Below are 24,351 nucleotides of genomic sequence, written 5' to 3' on the forward strand. Positions count from 1 at the left end.
CAACCACTACTCCAATTGAAATGATTCAAGGTTCTGTATACTTTAGTAGGCTAGTACTATATATTTTTCCAACTCTCACATGAAGTATTTGTAAAACTGTCAAAACCTCATTTTTGATCTACCCAAAACAAGCCCCTTCCTTACACCTATATCTAAACAACCACTACTTCAATTGAAATGATTCAAAGTTCTGATACTTGAGTAGGGTAGTACTTAATTCTTCATATTTTTTCAGACTCTCACACGTCATATTTATGGAGCTGTCAAAACCTCATTTTTTCACTTTTTTCTACATAAAGCAAAGAATGAGATCCAGAGCTCATATGCATGTCAAAGATGTATATAGAATATTTGTATATTATCATATTTATATGGTAACTAGTCATTAGAACTTGAGGAAGATAGAGTATTTTTTATGTGGTGCAAAACTTATAGTGAGTCACTGTATGTACCCCATGTTTCGCCCCTCTGTATGGATGATTTTTTCGTAACTTGCCAATTGCCTGTCAACTCAATACCCTAAAATTACTTCTTGGCTCACCCATGCATATTTAGTTGACAGGTCACCTCAGTCAACCACAGGGACCCTCTGTTGACCAGTACTCAGATGTATGTTACAATACTACATGATATATTTATGATTCTACGTGGCTGCAAACTTGCTGCAAGCTGATTCTCTTTCGTTTTCCTAATTTGGAAAATACCTTGAGGTCACATCAAGGTAACTCAAGGTGACAGGGCTGTCACCTCAAGGTGACCTTCACCTTCCCTTGCGGCAACACTATGCTGATGGCATCTGGCACGAATCTCCACTTGACAGGTTTTTGATGGAGGATGCCTCGGCATGTATGGCAGGTGGGTCGGAGCTTGGGGCGTAAATGTTAGGCCCAGTGGCTCGACACCTGACCCACAGGTTTACAACTCTTCTTGGGGAGACCTGTACTGCTGATTTTCTTCAGGCAACAAAATAGTGTACTTTGAATACAAATTAATTGTAAGAAAGTAATAAAATGATACAATGAGCACTTCCAAGTTCTTACAGGTGGAAAAAATGGGGAATCTTGAGCTCAACATGAAAAGGCCCATGCAACAAGCTCTTGAGAATTTCACAAGTCATTTAAACTCCGTGCTATGTTTGGTCATTTCCAAACTTCAACCAGAACCAAACTCAACTTCTTCTTCACCACACACTTGAGATAAATATTCAGGACAAATCAGGACATACAGTTGAGTGCAAAAAGAATGAAGGTTGGTTCATTTTTCTGGTTCTTTCTAAGGATATATTGTACCTCAAATGTATTTGTGTATTCTTTTACATTATGTAGTTGTGTTACACTTCCCTTGGTATGGACAAATTTCAGTGAAAGCTGGAGCCTTGAGAAGGTTTTTATTCTGGAGGCCATTTTTGGCATCTGAAAAAAAAAATATGTGCTAACTGGAGAGGTAGCCAGAACATACCTCTGGTCAACCTGAATGAGCCTATCAAAGAATTAGTCAAAAATAGTGAGCAGTTAGGTCTGTAGAGGCCTTGGAAAATGGCTTGTTTTGTCTAAAACAGGCTGAAAATGACCAAAATAGCACAAAATGACCATTTTCTGGAGGCTCTACAAGCATAACCACTCAGTATTTTTAACTAATTCTTTGATAGGCTCATTCAGGTTGACCAGAGGTATGTTCTGGCTACCTCTCCAGTTAGCGCATATTTTTTTTTTCAGATGCCAAAAATGGCTTCCAGAATAAAAATCTTCTCAAGGCTCCAGCTTTCACTGAAATTTGTCATGTAACACAACTACATAATGTAAAAGAACATGCGAACACACTTGAGGTACAATAGATTCTTAGAAAGAACCAGAAAAATGAACCAACCTTCATTCTTTTTGCACTCAACTGTATGTACCTCCTTAATCATAGCCACTTGTAAAATAATGAAGTGAATGTGCATCCCAAAAACATTAATTCTCAAAATTACAAAAGGAAGAACAATAAGAACATCAACCACATTTAATTTGCATATTTAAACAATTTCTTTGTGAAATAGTCTTGGTAGCCATGGCAACACCACTCAGCTGAAGAATATGTGAAAGAATAAAATAATGAAATTGGCCAGTCAAGATGGCTGATGTTCTTATTGTTCACCAGTTTGAGATTTTGTTAATCAATGTTTGTGGGATGCACAACAGGTTTATTATTCTACAAGTGTCGACAATTATGGAGGTACCTTTGCGTAGATCACACATTGGACACTGTCTCAAGTGACAACCGTCTCCCCTTGCCTGGTTGCTTGCTCCCATCCTCATTATTGAACCATTTGTTGTTCTCATCTGTGTTCCGTTACCCAGTGGTCTGTGCCCCATGTGATCTCCCCCATGTTGCCTTGTCAGTTGTCCTTGTTCCCTACCTGTGCGCCTGTGCGCAGTTGCCACCTATCACCGTTCTGGGCTCCTGTTCCTGCCCATTGCCCCTTTGTACTCCCCCCCTGACGAATACTCACCTGCTAACACTGACTTTCCCATTGTGTCACATAGTGGCAGCCGCATTAGGCGCCTTCTATCACCATCACCAAGCCTCCTTGCATTTGTTTGCCCAAGACAATGCCTCATGCTCCATCCCCCTCCGCTATCCACCTTCCTTGCAGTCAACAAGCTAGAGGTGCCGCTTTGATGTGCACCCTTTGTGGGTTGCGTATTCGGGGGACAGCGCAAAGGGTCGGGGCTGGGTGGGGGAATGTTTTTCGAATGGAAGTGCAGTCATTTATTTCTCACATCCTTCCATACACCCTATACTTTTGTACTCGCCTGTCTATAGTCCTTGCTTATGAAAATATAACCAACTTCATCCTCCTTGCTCCTTGTATTATGAACTAAATAAGAACATGAATACCTACAAATATGACCAGGGAGAAATATTGAAAATATAGGGAATTTCTGTAGGCTGGGCTGCCAGCTGGTTCCCAGCTGCCCAGACAGGTAGTGCCAAGATCAACCTGGAGACACACTGCTATTAGTTGGATTTCGATCATGGTGTGGACTCAGATCATTATTGCCTGACAGGTGGCAAAAGATGCCACCCAGGGTTTGACTCTCAGGTTTTTCTCACATGCCTGTCATTTGGTGGTGTACTATGTTTGTTCAGGTGTTTGAAACTTTTTCACCACTGCGCGATTTCTGCCTCACCACTTTGTCAAATTCTTTAAATTTTTAACAAGCCAATAATATTTTTTCTCTTCTATATGAATATCTACTTTTTTTTGGTATAATTGTGTTGTGTTCACTGTCAGAGGCGTTCCAGTGCTCAGGGTTCAGATATATCAGGAGATTGAAACTTGTGTCACACTAGGTAACAACGAATTCCTGCTACATTAGTAGTGGGTCTTGTGGTGTGTCGTTGGGTGGGAAAAAATTCACATGCTGCACATGCCACTGAGACATCACGTTTTTTCACACAATCATATGCTACTGCCGTTTGCATAATTCTGTGGACACATGACAAGATAATTTGTGGTGATATACTCTAAAAATATCTTTTGAAAGTTCCTTATTTTTTTTTCTGTTTTCTAGTAAGAAACATGTAATACATCTACAAAGATTGGATGAAGACCAAATACTTATGAAACACCACTGTTCCCAAACCAAATAAAAAGCTAGCAGCTCAAAAGGCATTGGTCCCTAATCAGCAAGCAACCATTAAAAGAAAGGAGAAAGCCTTAGCCACTCCTTTGTTGGCATGGTGGATATGGATGACTTGGCAGATGAGGACCAAATCATGGCATATGTTGATGAAGCCTGAATTCTAGGTGAATAGTAATTATTGGACAGAATGAGTACTTTGCTTTTAAAATACATACTGGACAATTCGAACAATAAAAGAATTCAATTACATACTATGAACACATAGATTGATTGTAATTTTGGCAAGCAAACTTAATTGAACCCATGAAATGACAAGAACAAGATAAGAATATATGGTGTAAAGTTATCTGCATAGTCTGTACAAAAAGAAATGTGAATGAAAAACAGTCTGATGAATGCTTAACTAATGAAATGATGGAGATGGTTTTTAAGTAGAGGAGGTCCATGTGGGACAAGTTACACTGTCCAAGATCAGATACATGTTTAAAAAAGTCCTTGACCTTGGTGTCATCCCACATATTGACAGCTGCTAAGTACTCTTCTCTCTTTCAGCCAAGCTTGAGGAAGGTCTCCAGCATGTGGGACAAAGTGTCAGGGGTACAAGTCTCAAGGAATAATGTGACTTTGGTGGTTGCCTTTTCTAAAACTGATAAGACAACTGGAGGCATTTCGCTTCGATGAATTTGAACTGGTGTGTAAACAGGCTGCTCTACCTCTGAGTCAGACACATCTAGTAATTCATGACCAAATCATGTGCATCTACACTCGTCACATATGTCACACTCGTCCACTTGCACCAAGTGTGACCAGGTCACATGTAATAGTGTCTGCATGATTAAAAGGCTACAACAACTCAGATATATATTCTGAAACTGGGAAATGTTATTTTGGGTGCTACAATGTTACCCTGTGCAAACCAATTTTATTCATTTATAAACCAAGAGCAGATAGCACCCGAGTGCTGAGTGATTGTTCTGATCACATGCAATTACAGATCAATATCTCTGTCTGCACAATTAAAAAGCTACAATAACTCAGATATATATTCTGAAACTGGGAAATATTGCTTTGGATGCTATAATGTTGCCCCATACAAACCAATTTCATTTATTTATAAACAGAAAGCAGATCCTGGATATTTTGTCAGAGGGTCACCTGATTTGTATGGCATGGACTTGGTGTGGACCCAGCATCACCTGCACTAATCATATGGCTCTTCTTCCTCAGCCAGTAGCTAGTCTTTGGCATCTAATGTATTGACAGTCAAACTTACCAAGACATATATTGAAGAAGATATACAATAAGAAGATGAACTCCTCATTGCCCTATGCAAATTAAGAAAAAGGATAGAAGGAGGCAAAGAACTTATCATAGAGCCCTGAACAATGATACAGAGCTTGGGCATGGAGAACATTGGAGGAACAAAGCAAGTGCTTCAGTATTGGTTGGGGGAAAAGAATTTGTCATTAAGCATGAGTTCTAATGGCCAGTATTGTGGATTGTTGATGTATGTTGGTTCTGTTGAGCAATGTTGAACTTGAAGCCTTGCCTTTGCAATTGAAGAACAGCCATCCTGTAAAAAGAAAAGGAAGAAAAGAATAGAATGAATGGATAAATGAACATTTGATTAAGATGGACCATAGTGGGCCATGTGGCTTGCCACACTGCATTATTTGGCTGATGGATGATGTGCCAATGTCACACAAATGTCACATTTTTCGAGCTGTTTCACAGCAGAATTTGGTCTTTTGCCCTTCCTGAAAAGACAACTTCACCTCGCTATCTAAATTTTTTTATTTGAACTTAAGTATGCCATTCAAATGCAACTGGAAAGTTTTAGAATAAAGAGTCAAGCCGATCTGGAGGGATCTGAGAGAACATTCCATTACTTTTGTTTGTCAGGTGTAATGAAAACAACAAATCCATGTCCCCAGACCACAAATCTTTGACTCTTGTTCTAAAATTTTGAGACAATAAATGTAATGCATAAATACACCTTCTGTGAAAATTCCAAGGCCCCAAGGCAAGTGGAAGGTAAGATAATCCACAGTTTCAAACACCTGAACAAACATAGTATGTGTTACGTTGCCACCATACAGTTCGGTACAGTAGCTGAAGTCAGGAAGATCAGGCACAGCACACACTTTATTCTGATGTATTTGCACTTGAGGTATGGCTACATACATAAGTAGTACAAAAAAAATGAACATGCAATGTGAAAAGGAAGTGGGTGGGAGGGTGACGAAAGAATTGTATGCTAGACTGGATAGTGAAGTAAGATATTAAGACTATCAGCCTACACTGGACACATGACAAGATAATGTTGAAATACTCAGGTTGTCGTGAGCACTTGGGTTGAATAGGGACCCTTGAAAACATGCAAGATCTTCTGATTAAAACTAGCTACCTATATACATAGTATAATTTGAAATAAAAGGCATCACATGAACTCCAGAATAACTAAGGAGAAAATAAGGGGCAATGCAAACATTGTTTTTGCAAACGTGATCCACTTGTAATTCCAACACACCCCTGCAAGCGCATTATGGAGTGGAAACAAACAGAGGAAAGAAACACACCCCCGGAAACTCAACAAAAAAGACAATCCTGCAACACTCCACCTGTCTTCAAAACATGACATCGTCTTCAAAATCAGAATCACAAACCACTGCCGCTGCCTTGCCCTTCAATTTCTTTGACTTCTCCCAGGCTCGCTTCTCTGGACAATCAGACTTGAAATGCCCCTTTTCACCACAGAAAAAACACATGACATTGGCTCCTGCATTGTTCCGCACTCCATGACCACCCTTTCCACCACCTGTGACTGCCATCACTTTGTCCTCTGGATCCTTCACAACATTTGAGTCACCGGATTGTCGCACTTCCTCATTCAGCAGGACATTGTTCAGGGTGGGCAACTCAGAAGGGGTTGCGTTGAAGTTGATGATGACAGGGTCATGCAAGGGGGGAAGTCCCATGGTGAGTGCAAGGATCTTGTCTTGGTTGGTAACATCAACTCCAGACTGTTCCATGCAAAACACAAGGCCCTGGATATGACTGATCCAGGCCTGCATCAACTGTCCAGCTGCCTTCTTCACAGTTAAGAAGTGTTGTCAAAGGGCCAAACTCGTTGCAAAACCAGCTGCTTGGTGGACGTGCTCCAGGGTCTCCCAAATCTCGAGTGGATCTTGGGAGCACATGTGCAACAACTGACCAACATCAACATGCAAAATCATTTCTGTGTGAGCTTTGTCCATCTTTCCAGCATCTTGTTTCTTCATTGCACTCTCCAGCTTGGCCGCAATTGTTGATACGGCTTTTACCTGATGCAAGCACGTTCCAAATGTGAGTAGAACAGCTGAGGGCAAGCACTGGAGTTCACAAGAGTAAAAGTGTATATTGTAAGTGGTAGCAAAAGATATAATGTAGACTATGCACCTGGAGTTCACAAGAGTAAAAGTGAACTCCAGGAAGATGAAAATTGTCCTACATCTACTGGATCATGTGCTACGAGAGATAACGAAATGTACAGAAAGAACTTGACATTTGTCACTCCCACTCAGAGAGTTATCTCTCACACAGCTAGTATGCCTAGTGCTGAACAGAACATTTCAAAGGCCTTGTGTAGGAGCTGCTTGGTGAAGATGTCGGCTAGCATGTCCTTCATTGAACAGTATTCCAGCCGTATCTCCGAATTTTGTAACTGTTCTCAAATGAAATGGTGACAGATATCGATGTGTTTTGCATGAGAGTGAGCAACGGGGTTGCGAGTGAGGGCTATACACCCTTGATTGTCTGCATGGATAAGGGTAGCCATGGTCTGGGGATATCCCATATCCTCCAACAAAACTCTCAGCCAGATTGCTTCTTTCATCGCATTTGATGATGCGACATACTCGGCTTCCACAGTGGACAACGCAACTGTCAGTTGCTTCTTCAACGACCATGAAACAGAGCTCCCAGCAACATCAAACACAAATCCTCCCACTGAACGATGTGAATTGGGGTCTTGAGCCCAATCAGAATCAGTCCAACCAACCAGGTCAAATGAACCTTCCCCGCAATGTCCGAGAACAAGACTGAAATGTGCGGTGCCCTTCAGGTACTGCATAATTCGTTTTGCAGCTTTGAGGTGAGGTTTCCCTGGGTTTCCCCAGAACTGCGAGATCAGACCGACTGGGAATTGAATGTCTGGCCACATCTGTGTGGCATAGAGTAACGAGCCAACGACCTCCAGGTAGTGAATCCCATTCGCATACTTGGTGTAGTCAGTGCACTCCTCCTCCATTTGGGTGACTGTGAAATTGACAGATCGTGTTTGACAGCGAGTGGCGTTAACACGGGAGCGCAATCCTGCATGCCAAAGTGTGCGAGGATGTGATGGATGTAAGCAGTCTGATTCAATGAGATGGTGCATGCCTTTCTGTCCCTCTTCACTTGAATGCCCAATATGTACTTCAGCTCACCAAGGTCTGTGATGTTGAACACCTTTGTGAGGTTGGTCTTGAACTGGGTGATGCGAGTGAGCGAACGTCCAGCAACAGCCATATCGTCAACATAAACCAGCACCAACATGACAATCTCACCCTTCTCTTGGAGGATATAGAGGCAATCATTGGCTTGACCCTTTTCAAACCCGAGATTCCTCATCACCCTGTTGAGCTTCGCCTTCCACTGCCTTCCCACCTGCTTCAAACCATACATCAGGAAAACGTCCGATTGAACTTTGGGCAACTTTCGCAACTTTGCAAAGTTGTAAAGTTGCCAAAGTTGCCAAAGTCCAACAACTTTGTAAAGTAAGGTACAATAACTTTCAAAGTTATCGAGCAACTTTGAAAGTTGTTGAACCAACTTTCAAAGTTGTTTGACACCTTTCCAAAGTTGGGGATCCATCTTTCGGTAGCACTTTGGCACCTTTGCTTGTGTACTTTGAATAACTTATTTAGTGACTTTGGATCTCAAGGATGGCATGGAACAGAAGAAATGAATAGCATTGATGTTCAATATCTAATACAGTAGATGTGTTGTAGATAAAACCCTAGCTAGATGCTAATCCAAAGGCTTCTCGCCTACATTCATCCAGTCACTGCTGCTCGACCTGCACGCTGCTGCTATCATATGGAGTTCGCTCAGTGGTCTGGAGGAGCAATGAGATCGCACCTGGGCATGGTCGTGGTTGCGTGGGTGTGGTCATGGTTGTCAATGCGTGGGCATGGTTGTGAACATGTTGGCATGGATGCATCGTGGTCGTGGTTCGCGATCGTTGTTGTGAAAATGTTGTGGTCATCTTTGTGGTCATTATGTCTTGGTTGTGGTAGTGGTGGTCGTATAGTTCGTTTCGTGGTCTGGAGGAGCAAGGAGACACGTCAGTATGTCATAAACATAAAAATGAAAGTCCCCCGCACCAATGCTCCATCCTCCCACGCTCACAATGAAAGGCTGGATCGGGGACAAGAACTATATCAGAAGATAAGTCAAATCAATAACCCATCCACAAGGTAGATAGGAGAAAAGAACTTACACAGTCCACGTGTCTTACTGCTTCGTTTCCCCCACTGCGTGTTTCACAAAAGTTGGCTGCTTGCCAAAGTATAAAATAACCTGCAAGGATGAGTGTTAGATTTAGACCAATACAGAGATTATAAGAGAAAGATCCATACTCAGGTTGTTGCTGTTGAGGTGAGATATGATGACCTGTCCAGAAAGACAGTAATTTCAAGGAAAGTTTGCAGGAACAGACAAACGAACACTTACGAGATGTATCATTCTAAGCAGCTAAGGCACGGATTGCAGTTCAAATGGGTTGCCATCTGAAAGCGAGACTTGAAGTTTGTGAACAAGGGGAGGAGAGGTAGGGGCACAAGAGGACCGTGAGGGTGAGACAGGCTGAGAAGAGGGTGAGTGGTGACCAATACAATCGGCATCAGCGAAGAGAGCGAACAGAAGAGCTGGTGGGGGAGGAAGAAAGAGCGTGAATGCCGAAAATTTCTCTTGAACCAAGGTCACGTGAACCCGTCATCACGTCATTCTCATGAGGGCCGGGCAATTCAACTAGTGCAAAAAACGAAAATGGCGTGCATCTTGTTGCCAAATCATTTAGAGGTATGTTACTTTGTTCCTCTATTCGCATTTTGAGGACTTACTTTGGCTACTAGATATAACCTTGCTTGCCATCATATTCCGCTCTCTTCGCACTTTCAGTCACTCCACCCTCACAAGCAGTCCGCTCAACACAAACGACGATGAGGATTCACAAGTGAATCTGTGACAACTACCTACTACAAACCGAAGCGATATGCGAAGGACGAACAAGACCATGATAACGCGTACACGAAAGCTTACCATTCAAATCTAAAGCGTAAATTCTACTGGAAGGACACGGGAGTGTGGGAAACGAGCTGATATGCTGGGTTGTGAGGAATGGGAGAAGGTCATGAATGGTGAGTACCTACATTGCTTCGTCCATCCTGCACAATACTAATTGTTTACCCTCACAAGCAGTCTCGGTTAACCACTGCACGTGTCAGCTTCCAAGCTAGGGGCATGCTCAATGCCTCCATATTCAGCCGACACAATGTGCCCGATCCCCAACATCCCCCACCACACAACCAGAGGTCAACAAAGATGATGACAGAGGAGCTGTTGATGGCGACATTTTGAGGGAAGTCACTCTTGCGAGAAAACCATGTATGTCGCTAGATTTCTTTTTTTATGAACTCATTGACTGATGGACCTTGCTACATATAGTCCCTAGGCCACCATGTGAGGTCGCTGCCCTTGCTGATTATTTGGGCACCCCAGAACTTCCAGACCTTGTCCGACGTTTCCTGTACCAACAAGAAAACCCCGACTCCCTTAGGCCTAGTGCCTCTCAATGACTGCCCATTTCTTTCCCATGTGAAAGTCCACGTCTACGCCTCCGCTCTCGCCACCTACTTTGCTCCCAGTGACAAGGCTGGCACACGAAGAATGTTTCGAGAACGTATTTGGCAGTCAGCTGATGGAGGAAAGGGCCCTCAAGATATGATTGCACTTTCGTTGAGCAGGACAGCAACCTTGAAGGCTTCCGCAGGCTGCTCATTGCACACAGTGTCCGCTCTTTCCTTTCGATCTGGCATCATGGCATTGTGCATCCATGCTCATCTGATGGGTGTTTGTGATGGCGCAACACGCCTTCCTCACAACTTTTATTTTAATGATAGTTTAGACTCTTTCAAAGCCTTCTACGTAAATAAGTATATAGATCATCATACTCATGAGATAGCCTTCAAAACTTCTAATTTTACAATTTTCAGTCTCTTTTCAAAGTTTAAACTCCAAAGTAAAAGAGGTTCATAAAGTAGTTCTAAGAGTAGAAATCAAAGTCAAAGTTATATTCTTGAAGTGAAAGTTCACAGTAAAGTTGAAATAGTTGCTCAAAGTTGCTAACATCAAAGTCTAAGTTACCAAAGTGTAATTGGATGTTTTGCTGATGTACAAACCTTCTTCAACTTCCAGTACCACCCCTCCTTTCCTTCCTCCTTCACCCCCTCAGGCACCTCCATGTAAATCTCCTCATCCAACGACCCTCGAAGATAAGTGCCAACAACATCAACTTGATGAAGCTTGAGATCCGAGTGTGCGACGAGAGCAAGGAGTGTGCATAGAGTGGTGAACTTTGCCACGGACAAGAATGTTTCCGAAAAGTCCTCTCTGGGCACCTGCGAGTAGCCCTTTGCGACAATGCGAGCTTTGTGCTTGGCCAGATCCCCATTGCCATCGTGTTTCTCCCTGAAAACAAAACGGCTGCCAACTGCTTTTCGTCCATGAGGGAGACTAGGAACCCATTCAAAAGTGCCAGTATTCCTTAGCATATCATATTCTGTCGCAATCGCCTTCTCCCACTGCTGCGAGTAGGGTGACTGCATAGCCTGTTTGTATGTTTGAGGCTCATTTGGATAGGTCACGAAAGCATGATTGTCAAGGGTGCGATTGGATGCAAGTAGGAACTCTTCCTCAGTAGCTTCATCTCCTGGGGGAGCTGCAGGTTTTCGTTCGCACCTAGGGTGGTCTTGTGGTGGTAGGTTGTCCCATTTCGATGTCTTCTTTGGAACTGAAACATCAGCTTCCAGAGAGGGGCTAGCATCATCTACTGAAGATACGGGGGGTTCCACAGGAGCTGCAGGTTGAGGACTTGATTTGGACTGAGAAATGGGAGAAACCGAACCAGCTGTTTTCCCAAATACATCATCCGGAACCAATCTGTTGATCTCAGCCTCTGTCAGAGCAACACCTCGAGTTTCAATAACTGCAAGATCCCCCAGACTATCATCTTCAGCAAAGTGGACATCCCTCGCAGTGATGATTTTCCCAGTCTCAATGTCTTCCAGACGGTACCCCTTCGTCTCATCTGCCCACCATCCAAGAAGGCGACATTTGATAGAAGTGACCTAGCTTTCCACCATGAACCTTCTTCAGGATATTGGCATAGGCGACAGATCCAAATATCCAAAGGTGAGAAACATCAGGTTTGATGCCTGACCAGGCATGAGCAGGGATGATATTGTTGAGGGCAGATGTGTAGGTTAGACTTCGGATGTAGACAGCGTAGAGGAAGGCCTCTCCCCAATAGTGCAGGTCCATCTTACTAGCATGGAGCATGCACCTGACCATCTCAAAGAACACTGCGATAGCACACTCTGCAATCCCGTTCTGCTCAGGAGTGTAAGGGACTGTTGTCTCCAAGACAATCCCATTCTTCTGACAGAATGTATTCATGAGTTCATTCACAAACTCCGTCCTGCTGTCCACTCTCATCTTTTTCAGCTTCTTCCCTGACTGTCTCTCTAACATGGCAACAACTTCCTGTAGCACTGCATAGGCCTCCTTCTTGGAATGCAGAAGACGACCAACTGGCTTTCGACAGCTGACTTCAACAATGACGAGGGCGTAAGAAGCCCCTCCCCAAGTTTGAACTGACATGGGCCCAGTGAGGTCGAGAATGATGAGGTCCATCAGCTCGTATTTGGTGGTGCTTGCTTTTGGGAATTGAAGTCGATGTGATTTGCCAAGCGCGCACCCCTCACAAAGATGATCGTATTGGTTGAGCAAGTTGATGGACAATAGTGTTTGAAAGTTAGGTTAGTTAACCGGAAAATAACCAGAAAATAACCGGACCTAACCACAACACTAACCTAACTGCAGTTAGGGTTAGTTGATTTCGAAAATGGAATAACCGGTTATTTTGCGGTTAACTAACCGTTAAATAACCGGTTATAACTGGTTATAGCCAGCCCTATTATACACCTTCAAAACGCACTTGAGAACGTTGAAAACGCTTAAAATTTGACTAAGTTACAGTCAAATCTCTAAAATATCACTCAAATGTGTAGACTTTCAAGGATAATTGCATAAATATGTCAATTCTTCACCAATTTTAGCGTTCTTGGGCTCGTTTTAAAGCTAGAATATGCAGAAATAATATCTATCAAGATAAATATGAGCATATTTGCCTTGTTATAACCGATTCTTTATTTTTCAGTCCTAACCGGTTAGTAACTGCAAATAACTGACCGTAACCGGTTAGTTGCGGTCCGGTTAGGTTATTTTAGGTTTTGGGACAAAGGCTAACCAGTCTCGGTCTCGGTTAGAGCCCCTGGGCACCCAATAACCGGACCTAACCGGACTTTCGAACACTAATGGACAAGCCTTCCACCATGTTCTACCAGTACATTCTCTGAATTGTGTCCAGACTGATATGGCCAAGGTGATGGTGCCAGAGACAAAGACTCCCACTGGTGGCAACATAGGCAGACTCAGTTTTCATTTGGGCAACCTCGACGTGGTACAAGGTGTCTGACTTATCAACAAACAATGCACAGAAAAGCTCCTCCTCTCCCAACTTAATCACAATCCCATTCTGATAGCTGCTAAAACCCATGCCCTGCTGTTGTAAAGTCCCAAGACTGATGAGGTTGGCGGCAAGCTTGGGGACGTGGAGAGCACTGTGAAGGGATATAGCACAATACCCATCTGGCAACCGAGCCTGGAAGCGGATGGTACTGTGGCCTGCAACAGGAATGTCATGGCGATCACCAACAGATATGGACTTGGGGGTAGACATTGGCGTGTATGAGGTAAAGAAGTGGCGGTAAAGAAGTGGCAGTCACAAAACATGTGGGAGGTGGCGCCGCAATCGAGAAGCAACTCAGTGTTGATACCAGACTCCTTCACATTGACCCCAGCCATAAACACCCGACCAATTTCACAAGCTCCAAGATCCCATAGGTTGGAAACAGCGAGGTTGACCAAACCCCCATTGTTCTTCTTCTTGTCCTCCTCACACTGAGGGCACTTGTTAATTCAATGCCCTTTCTTGTGACAGCAGCGGCACTTGTCGTTGGCCTTCAGGCCTCGGCCTCCCTTCTTTTTGGAGTCACCTTTCCCAGAAGCCTGCTTCTTCCCAGCAAGGAATGCGGTCTCGCTCTTTTTCTCATGAGCAGTCCGATTAGCCATAGCTTGAAGCTCCATCAAAACAATATCTGAGGTGAGCTTGTCCTTGCTGAAGAGCTGAACTTTGACAAGTTCCCATGTTTGAGTTTGAGGGAGGGAGAGGACGAGGGCATGCACGATGTGGATATCGGGAATTTCCTCACCTGCCACCTTGATCTTGAGGCCAAGATCGAGCATAGCTGCAATGTGGTCGGCCATTGACGTCAACTCGTTGTATTTGCACGTATAGAGGTCTTTGAAATAGTAGTGGACATTGATGTGTTGCTGGTTGGTGACGTACTTCTTCTTTCATGCGTCCCACATCTCTTTCGAAGTTTTCATCTGCACGATATGGGGCCATTGCAATGGCTCCACCACTCCCTTCATCAACCCCTGAGCTGCCTGATCCCTCAGCAACCAATCGAGCCACTCCTTCTTTGTCGCCTTCCAAGCTGTGAGCACCGTCGGTTCTGTAGGCTGTGTGTCTGAGTGCTTTGTGGGGCAGGGTTCATCTCCAGTGATGATCAGCCAGAGATAATGTGCCTGGAGCAAAGACTGCATGTGTTGGAACCACAGCGCATAGTTTTTGCCATTGAGTTTGGCGAACTTGAAGGCTTCAGTTGGTGAAGTCGACATTTCGACTGATCCACTGCTGGGGCCCATAACCTGACGCAAGCATGTTCCAAACGCAAGTAGAACGGCTGAGGGCAAGCACTGGAGTTCATGAGAGTAAAAGTGTATATTGTAAGTGGTAGCAAAAGATATAATGTAGACTACGCACCTGGAGTTCACGAGAGTAAAAGTGAACTCCAGGATAGGTATTGTCATGGGTAACCCCTGGGTACTTTCGGCCAAACCCGTACCCTTACCCGCAGAAACCCCTACCCATGGTTGAGGGTAGGGGTTTCTGTGGGTAAGGATATGGGTTTTGGCGGGTTTGGCGGGTTTGACGGGTCTGGCGGGTTTGCACCACAGTTAGGTATTTCGATTATGTATTACTTTGCAATGTAACATGCAACTTGGTAATCTATCATACAAATGCTAAGATATGGATGGCAGCCAGCAAAACGAGTGGCGTAGTGGGTCCGTTGTTGGTAGGTGAAGCCACCAATGTGACAGACACGCCTTGTCTATCGTCATCGTCGCTGTTCCCCCCTTCTGCCCATCTGTAGCTCACCTTCCTCACTACACTCCCTTTATCTGTCCTCACCAATGGCTTGCATTCTTTGAAGGTGAACACAATGACCTTGGGGGGTATTTGGGCATGTCGTTTATTGTCGTCGCCGTTCCCCCTTCTGCCCATCTCACTGTGGAAGGACGACAATGATCGTCATTGACTCATTGTTGCCCACGTCGTTGCCATTGCACATATGCATCACGGTCATCCTCGTGTGTTGAATCCTCAGCAGCCTCCTACTCAGCAGCTTTGGGATGGAGGGACTCACTACGACAACGATTACCGTCGTCATCCGTGGCATGGTTGCCACACGTACAGGCACAGGCACAGGCGTGTGTGTGGGTCGGTGGTGCATCAGCCTGGTTTCGGCGGGGTAGAGAGGGGTGGTATTCTGGGAAGGAGAAGGTGGTGTTGGTGGTGGGGTCAAGAGTCTCATGTCTTCCGTCCCTTTCCCTTTGGCGGGACTGGGAGTATTTGCTCCAATGCAAGGGGGTGATGTTAATGTACAAGTCACGTGCTCCTATCGTACTCCTATACTACGTAGTCTAACACCTATGTACTGAGTCACTACATGTCTAATACACTCTTGCTTCCTGCCTCCATCTCTCAACAGGTTATGGGCCCTGAGGAGTAAGTTGTCGACTAGAATTTTCGTTGTGAATCGACATGTTGACAGTTTTACAATGTGAAAAATGAAGGAAGAAATCAAGGCCACATGGGACGTAACTGACTTGGGAGAGCCAAAGAAAATTATTGGCATTGAAATCTCTCATGTTGGAAATACTGTCACCATTTCCCAACAACGCTATATCAAGTCAATTCTCAAACACGAAGGCATGACAGATTGCAACCCTGTATCAACGCCTATGGATCCCAAAGTCAAAATCTTACCAAATCCGGAAGGCAACGAAGGTAGCCGAAGTAATTACTTTGCACAAATTTTAGGCGAGCTGCAGTTCCTTGCCAATGCCACCCGACCGGATATTGCATATACCATCAACCGTCTATGCTCTTACACAGCAAATCCCACTGTGCAACATGTCACAGCCTTAAAACAAATTCTTCAATATTTAAAAGGCACCAAAACTCATGGAATAACATATTCCAGCTCTCATAGCGACAACAACAATTTATTCCATGGTTTCTTTCATGGCTTTTCTGATGCTGCCTATGCTGACACAGAAGACTACAAGTCAACAGCAGGCTATGTCTTCATCACAGCAGGGGGAGCAATAACATGGCGATCTAAAAGACAAACATTCACTGCTCTCTCAACAACTGAAGCTGAATATGTGGCTTTATCAGAAGCTGCTCGAGAAGCTTACTGGCTCAGAAATCTCTATGAAGAACTTGGATTTGCACAAAAATCACCAACTATGATTAAAGGTGATAATAATGGATCAATTTCAATGGCCAGGAATCCCCAATTCCACCACCGTGCCAAGCACATTGCTATTTGATACCACAGAGTACGAGATGCAATACAAGAGGGCATTATCAAAATTGATTCTGTCCGTGATCCTGAACAAACAGCTGATGTACTTACGAAGGCTTTACATCGCTTCAAACATCGAAAACACGTCGCAGAAATGGGAATGAAGTCGGCACTGGAAGGAACTTAGAACAAGTGGTAGCTTTTCCCTACCCTTCCAGGGAGGTTTTTTAATGCACCCACAGTTCCTATCCAATGAATTTACAGTCGACGACTTGAAGGGGAGTGTTAATGTACAAGTCACGTGCTCCTGTCATACTCCTATACTATGTAGTCTAACACCTACGTACTGAGTCACTACGTGTCTAATACACTCTTGCTTCCTGCCTCCATCTCTCAACAGGTGACGTTCTTCACGTTGCCACATGTTGTGGCTTTGGGATATATGTGAGTTTTATGATGCTTTAGATTCTGATTCAATGACTTACATGTTTGAAGGTCGTTACCTTCCGAACATTCTCCGGCCTTTACGACATCACCAACAACATCAAGTACATCCTATCTGCCTTCAACAAAGTCTGTTTTGGAGTTATCATGTGTCTATTGTCGACCTTCAAGGTAAATCATAAGTCTTTGTTATTATGCGAGTGTTCAAAGACCTACCTTCACATTTAGCTGCTTCAACATGCTATTGCCTCCAATCCAACTTCCCAATGCTCGCCACGACATATCAACGTCCGCCAAACGGGTTTGGGTCATCATGGATGTTCTGCAACGTCGCCGTATGTTGTAGCTTTCAGATAAAGGTGAGATTTACATTGGTTTGAGTTCTGATGTGCTTACTTACTTCTCTGAAGGCCGTTTACACCCATTACCAGCTCCTGAAGGTTCCCCAGCCTTTGCAACGTCACCAAGTGCGCCCTAGCCAACCTCAAAGCAAATCCGTGATCAAGTTATGACAATTCTATTGTCGAGTTGAGTCAATGTTGAGTTTGGATGGGGATGTTTGAAGAAGAAGAGCCGGAGGAGGTCGAGTGTGGTGGAGTTGACACCAGCTATGCCACCATAAGCACATGAGAAACAAAACGAGGACAAAAGAAGGGGGAAAAAATGTACCAAAGGACTGTCATAGTCCCTCTCCCTCCAAACAATGTTAACGGTTGACAGTTGTCGTCGTCGTGCGTCATGCGTCGTCATTCACCGTCATTGCTCGTCATTGTAGGCATCAGCTCGTTGTTGGTGTGTGCTGTGTGGTTGTGGGCGATGTGGGGGGCGGTGGCTGGTGACAGTGGTGACGCGGCGGCACTGTGAACAATGGTGAAAACAAAGTGCTTAGTTCTTTAATGTGTCTTGCCACGTTCGTTGAACCCAGAGGTGTGCTATGGGAGGGTAAGGATTGGGTGAGGAGCAAGATCAACAGTGATCTATCACTGTTGATCACGATTTAAACTCCGATGAAAAACCCGCCGTTAACCTGGTGGGTAACCTGCCAACCTGCACTGAGGGTATGGGTATGGCGAGGGTCAGACAAACCCAACCCATACCCCTACCCATATGTACCCTTACCCGCAACCTGTGCGGGTTGCGAAACCCATGACAATCACTACTCCAGGAAGATGAAAATTGTCCTACATCTACTGGATCATGTGCTACAAGAGATAATGAAATGTACAGAAAGAACTTGACATTCGTCATTACCCCCCCCATCTGTGTCTACTCCTGAAATCGGAATTTTGACTATAGACCACAGGCCCCGCCAGACAAGGATGGCTTCCATCCGAATGGACCACTCAGCATAATTGGAGTTGTTGAGATTCAGAAAACAAACAGTGGTGTCAGTCATAGTGAGGAGCAGGGATTATTATAGCAAAGGAAATAGGTGAGTGGATCCTTCAAAAATCTTCTTCACAATCTTCAGTTCTTCTGCAGTGATATTGGGCTGCAACCGTCTTCTGCAGATATGTAGGTTCTGCAACCTATGAGGCAATAGCTCGGGCAACGGCACAAGAATGTGTGTGTTGAGTAGGGAATAGGATAGCAGGATAAGCAGACCAGCAGTGAGGGTATAATGCGTGTTTGTGTTGAAATGCTCAGGTCATCGTGAGCACTCAGGTTGAATAGGGACCCTTGCAAACGTGCAAGGTCTTCTGATTAAAACTAGCTACCTATATACATAGTATAATTTGAAATAAAAGGCATCACATGAACTCTGGAATAACTAAGGAGAAAATAAGGGGCAATGCAAACATTGTTTTCATGAACGTGATCTGCTTGTAATTCCAACAGATAATTTGTCTTGGAATGCTCTAAAAATATATTTTGGAAGTTCCTTATTTTTTCCCTGTTTTCCACCCAGAAATACATAACACATCTATAAAGATTCTTTTCAATGAATGAATGTCAAATATTGATAAAATATGTTGGAAAACATGTAGAACATATTGAGATACATATATAGACAATTCAAATTAACCCAATATCTTTCAAGTAAGTTTCTATATGTTTTTAACATGTTTTATAAGTATTTAAACTTCATTTATTGAAACCAATGTATTACATGTTTCTTACTAGAAAACAGAAAAAAAATAAGGAACTTTCAATAGATATTTTTAGAGTATTTCAGTGCTAGATAAAAAATGAAGATCTTACCTGGTTGAGGAGTGAGATGTCAAGACGAGAGCCTATCGGAAAGGGGCATCTCTATCTCACTCCTCAACCATGGAGGCTTGATCTAAAAATATATCCGAGCCTCCAGGCGTGCATCCAGGCGTGGATCACGTGAAGTACGGAAAAATATGAGCGGCGGCTCGGAGTCGTGTGTCAGCGGACACACGACTGTCTCTGTGCGCGTGCAACTAGCCTTGGTCGGCTTACATTGGACTTGAGTAAACACTTTGTTTAAACTCGACAATATTGGTCGTGTTCACTCTGCTTATAGCGAGTTTCCTGTATGGTTTCCTAAACGAGGCCTAGTAGCACTGTAGCACGCAGGCTGACCTCTTTACTCCGAGGCCCCAAATCACCAACCTCCATGTACTCTTCCATCCGTAGAGAGCTGGATTTCCATCCCCAACTCTTATTGACCGCAAATACATCTGGAGAACTCGTGAACCTCGTTTGCGAGGACCTAGTCGCGCTGGCGCAGCTGACTGAGAAATATGCGGCTACCGACGGTCGGTGATCACGAAACGGTTGCGGAGGCGTCAAGGGCGTCGATGTCGATGGTATAACCAAACCCCCTGAAGTCAACGTACATGACGACGCCGGAGAAACAGAGGGCGTGAAGGGCGGTGCCGTTGTGCTATCAGAAGTAGAATGTTGTGGTATCGTCCGTATCAATGGAGCATGGTGGCTGGGGACGGGAGAGGTGGGAACGAAGATAGAGGGGAATGAATGGTCCGTTGTGTGGAGGTCCTTTATTCTTACCATTGGCGCTTGACATAGTCGGAGACGATGGTGCTGGAATAGGATCAGTACTCGATTGACGATGGAGATAGATCCCTAGTTGCGCCTGTTCTTTTTTCCGTAAAATTTGGACATAAATATTGAAAAGACTGCCGCCGTACCAAACGGTATGCGAATAAAGACGACATTTGTCTTTCAAGCAAGCGATATCCCAAAATTCGACGGCAAATCGATAGGGCGGGAAGGGCGACCACCGACACTTGCCCGTGGGATCTCTTTGGCAGCATATCAATGCAGAATGTCTTGATACTGCAAGGCCAAAGAAGGAAGACTCCGTGGTAGAAACCTTGATGCGATGATCTACCACGTTATGCCCTGGAGATCGACGTCCAGAAGGCGATTGAGAAAATGAAAAGAGATCATCCATTGAGATACTAGTTCCTTCCTCGGGGGCGGAGATGTCAATCCTCAAGTCTCCAATTCTGAGGGACGAATCACTGGGTACAGCGAAATACGATCTCTCTAATTCAGAATTCCCTGTGTGAGATGAATTGGTTTGGCAGTTGGATATGGAATCCAAGATATCGGCGGTGGCCAGAGTAATCCCCAGTTCATTCTCGCTAAGTGGAGGAGATGAAGATTGGGCGGTCCCGTTGACGCTAGGTCGAAAGATAATATGATGGCGGAGAACGGATTGACTCCAATGTGCGGCTTGTAGCACTGATAGCGACACGTACGGACGGTTCGTGGTGGGAGAAATATCCTGGGATATTGACATAAGGTCTTCCGTTGTCTACCGAGGCAACAAATCGCAGAAAATTCAGGTCAACGCATTAAAGAGGAAAAACAATTACCATGTTAGCGTAATATATACCTTGTTCGAACATCTTATTCCACACCTGCTCTTCCGTTTCTAGGATGCCACCTCTCCTCCGCAGTTCGACCACTGAGCAAGCAAAATCATACTGTTCACGTTCACCCTTTACGAAGAGTGTGTCAGCTGACACAAGCGCTGAAACCCAGTCGGAGCTCAGACCACCACGAGCCCAGATTACGACATGGGCAGGCTGGACGGAATTCGAGGAAGTCACATTATTGTCGCTCATAAGCAAGGTGGACGGCGACATTTGCGACCTTAACCGTAAAGGGCGGGTATCATCAAGCTTTGGCACGACATCCTCCTCGTACCGGAGCATGTCCTTCGCCCAACGAGCAAGCCAACAGGCACTTGCTTCGCCTATTTTATCGGAGATAGCACCGTAATGATGCGTCAAGTTCCAGTAGACCTCTCGTCAGACAATTTTGACTCAGATTCAGTTGTCGACAGAGAATATGAAGAGCAAACTGTGTCCATGCGTGCGGTTTCTAGTCCCAAACTTGAGACTCCGGGATTATCGTCGTTATACTCCATGACTGCAACTTGCTCCAGCCCAGCCGCCCTTGGTTGTCCACTAGATTCAAATGTGTCTATGGGCTTTCCGAGTGCGAAGTTTAGGCAAGACATGACTGTATGAGGACCTATAATTTTGAGGATGGATTCAAGTGCTTGGGAGGCAACCGTTGGGATGGATAAATAGATCGCAGTCGCAAGAAGGGAAAGAAGAAATCTTGGAGTAGCTGGTTGCTGTCCTGGTGGCGTATCATCGAATTTGATACCCTCGGGGAATGAGGGTGTCAATGGGTGAGTCGTCGAAGGGATAATATCGGGGGAGATATGTAATGGCGGGCCACCCCCATACAGTCGCGCTATGCAGATTCTGGAGACATTGCCAGTGAGAGCTTGGCAAGGCGATTTCCTTATTCATAGTATCACTTACTCGAAAGCTATAGGAATTACATGACTTTGTAAAAGAAAATGATTGGTTTGGGGGAGAATTTAACACTACTGACCTGAGCGAGTGATGTTAGCGTCATCAAAAGCCACGTCAACGTTGGCAAGACTATCACTATTAGGGCCATGAGAAGACTCGAGGAATCCTGCAGTGAAAAGGGATTGAAAGAAACCCTCAAAAATGTGTTAGTTGGAAAATTGAAGGTTAGACGGCTTTCCAAGAACCTCTGACGCGCAAGGCGACGTCCGTTGTCCTTGCCTCAAGCAGAGAAGAGTACAGATGGGATCGTATGTCAGAAGCGGACATTATTTAATTGAATGCAGATGAATGAATGTAAGGAATGTAGAATCAATCCATCATGGCTTATACACAACCACATCCCCGACTTTCCGTCCTCTCAACGTCTTCCCAATCTTCAGTCGAACATTTATCGCCAACGGCCAGTTCAACCCGGTTTTCTTTACCCTCTGCTCCCTCTATTCAAGCTACACTCAACAAAGCAGCCCCACATCGGCCCAATATCTACGACAGAAATCTTAACAAAACGAGAGGAACTGAAGTTTCTGCCTCCGCCTTTGCTTTCTTGTTCTCAGAGGTCGTTCAGTACACTCAGAAACGCGTCAATGGTATAAATGACTTGGAACGTCGGTGCGTTTAGTCCACCTTGTCTACTCGTCCACCCCAACACACCAACATAGGTTGAATACACTTGGTTATCGAATCGGCACCCGGGTGCTTGAGTTGATGGTTTGGCGGGCAGAGTCGTCGTCGAAAACACCCAAACGAGAAACTCGCTTTTTGCCTGCGTTAATGTCCATCCACACTCAAGTTTGGAAGGCTGTCTTTGGGAAAGCAGCTGATGCCATTGAGAAGAGTGTAGAAAACGCAGATGAATGTATTGCAACAGCCCTTTCGCACTCTTCACTATGCTGACGTCTAACAGATATGATAATCGACAACGACCCTCCAATTGAACGGTACATTTCCGTACCACGCGATATGAGTCAATTAAGTTGTTCGTCATTCACTGCGGGAATCGTCGAAGCTGTTCTCGATGGGCTTGGTTTCGTGCGTGTCACTTTCTTCTAAAGACAAACTCTATTGATGATCCCATAGCCGGCAAGAGTGACGGCTCATAATACACCAACCTCTCAGTTCCCGTCTCGAACTACAATACTCATCAAGTTGGAGAAGTCTGTGCTAGACCGCGAAGAATTGATGAAGCAATAGACATGCGATAACTGCAGGATTTTGTGGGCTTTCTGTGTTGTGTAGGTCGAGGATGGAGATATCGGAGATAGCATTTCCTCTCAGTTGATCATGGTCAAGGTCAATAATATTGAGATATCACCGCCTATTGTCAATTCTTCTTGTGCGTGGTCCTCAGATTTTCAGCAACTTGAAGGGCTTTACAACTCCCCATACACTGGGGGCGTCACTACTCGTACGGCGACAGCTAGTGGGTTCAAGGAGGACGACGAACATACAGTAAAGACCTCACGACACCGCATATAACAACCCTCGCTAATGTTCATGTCCAGGTAGTCTTTACCAGGAAAACCCTTTCGACTTTGAACTCGTATGGCTATTCGCCCCATCCGTTGACAACCTATCTGGCATGGGTCGAATCCATTCTACTCTCACGACCTTCATCAAGTAAACCGTTCATTATCAGCATAACTGCCTCCCAACCAAACTCTCTTCAGTCCATGGTAGCTTCTATTCAAGCCATGCGGATGAAGGTTGGCGATCGTAATGGTTCGCGGACCTCAAGGGTAGCCATCGAGCTCAACACCTCTTGTCCAAACATCCAGAACTCTTCTCCATCAGGATATTTCTTTGCATCTCTCTCTCCTTTACTTGACGTGCTCGCTAAAGAGCACGCTCAGGACTCAACCTTGACAATCGGGCTGAAGTTACCCCCATTTGTATTCCGCGAGCAGTTTTTGGAAGTCTTGGACACCCTGCAACAATTCACCCTTACCATAAATCACACAAATGCTTCCCCGTTTTCCTTTTTAACGTGCACAAACACCTTGGGAAATTCCCTCATGTTCCCTGACCAGTTGGAGGTCCATCCTCTTTCTTCCCTTGGAGAAATTGAGAGGGTGTTCGGTGTCCCAACCGCGCTGGGAGGATTGGCTGGTGATTCGTTGCATGCACTATCACTCGGCAATGTCTACACGTTCTCTCAACTCTTGCGAGCAGAGAACTGCTCCGAGGCCGGTTTAGGAGACTTAAAGATTATCGGTGTTGGTGGGGTCACATCACATGAAGCCCTGCTGAGGATGAGACGGGCAGGAGCAGAGGTTGTAGGGTGCGCAACCCTCCTTGGAAAAGAAGGGCTTCGCGCTTTCGAAATATTGTCCATTGCCAACTAAGGGCTCTAAGGCAAGGGTGAAATAT

The 24,351-nt window shown here is 44.7% G+C and overlaps 6 protein-coding genes across 6 annotated transcripts; 4 read left to right on the plus strand and 2 right to left on the minus strand.

Moving 5' to 3' along the window:
• Positions 1-8,927: 8,927 nt before the first annotated feature.
• LACBIDRAFT_300890 (uncharacterized protein) lies at positions 8,928-9,395 on the minus strand (the record flags this gene model as incomplete). Its single annotated transcript, XM_001873869.1, has 5 exons — positions 8,928-8,974; positions 9,035-9,086; positions 9,151-9,230; positions 9,290-9,323; positions 9,384-9,395. The coding sequence occupies 5 exons, from the start codon at positions 9,393-9,395 to the stop codon at positions 8,928-8,930; spliced, it is 225 nt and encodes a 74-aa protein (XP_001873904.1).
• A 389-nt stretch (positions 9,396-9,784) lies between these two features.
• On the plus strand, positions 9,785-10,289 carry LACBIDRAFT_300891 (uncharacterized protein; the record flags this gene model as incomplete). The annotated part of the gene is made up of 2 exons (XM_001873263.1): positions 9,785-10,069; positions 10,128-10,289. Exons 1-2 carry the CDS (start codon positions 10,067-10,069, stop codon positions 10,287-10,289), a joined length of 165 nt encoding a protein of 54 aa, XP_001873298.1. The 5' UTR covers positions 9,785-10,066.
• Positions 10,290-16,671: 6,382 nt separating this feature from the next.
• On the plus strand, positions 16,672-18,895 carry LACBIDRAFT_320671 (uncharacterized protein; the record flags this gene model as incomplete). The annotated part of the gene is made up of 12 exons (XM_001873264.1): positions 16,672-16,787; positions 16,976-16,995; positions 17,112-17,155; positions 17,207-17,259; positions 17,502-17,514; positions 17,566-17,622; positions 17,876-17,947; positions 18,459-18,552; positions 18,576-18,587; positions 18,667-18,670; positions 18,699-18,719; positions 18,886-18,895. The coding sequence occupies 12 exons, from the start codon at positions 16,672-16,674 to the stop codon at positions 18,893-18,895; spliced, it is 516 nt and encodes a 171-aa protein (XP_001873299.1).
• Positions 18,896-19,666: 771 nt separating this feature from the next.
• Positions 19,667-22,251, minus strand: LACBIDRAFT_300895 (uncharacterized protein; the record flags this gene model as incomplete). The annotated part of the gene is made up of 6 exons (XM_001873870.1): positions 19,667-20,167; positions 20,220-20,906; positions 20,968-21,399; positions 21,459-21,892; positions 22,004-22,090; positions 22,170-22,251. 6 exons carry the CDS (start codon positions 22,249-22,251, stop codon positions 19,667-19,669), a joined length of 2,223 nt encoding a protein of 740 aa, XP_001873905.1.
• A 52-nt stretch (positions 22,252-22,303) lies between these two features.
• LACBIDRAFT_399523 (TRAPP complex subunit trs31) lies at positions 22,304-23,304 on the plus strand (the record flags this gene model as incomplete). The annotated part of the gene is made up of 4 exons (XM_001873265.1): positions 22,304-22,593; positions 22,644-22,840; positions 22,889-23,013; positions 23,062-23,304. The coding sequence occupies 4 exons, from the start codon at positions 22,304-22,306 to the stop codon at positions 23,173-23,175; spliced, it is 726 nt and encodes a 241-aa protein (XP_001873300.1). The 3' UTR covers positions 23,176-23,304.
• On the plus strand, positions 23,266-24,326 carry LACBIDRAFT_243747 (uncharacterized protein; the record flags this gene model as incomplete). Its single annotated transcript, XM_001873266.1, has 2 exons — positions 23,266-23,433; positions 23,487-24,326. The coding sequence occupies 2 exons, from the start codon at positions 23,266-23,268 to the stop codon at positions 24,324-24,326; spliced, it is 1,008 nt and encodes a 335-aa protein (XP_001873301.1).
• Positions 24,327-24,351: the final 25 nt, after the last annotated feature.

Source organism: Laccaria bicolor, genomic scaffold (genome assembly GCF_000143565.1).
Source record: "Laccaria bicolor S238N-H82 LACBIscaffold_1 genomic scaffold, whole genome shotgun sequence".
NCBI classification, from domain to species: Eukaryota; Fungi; Basidiomycota; class Agaricomycetes; order Agaricales; family Hydnangiaceae; genus Laccaria; species Laccaria bicolor.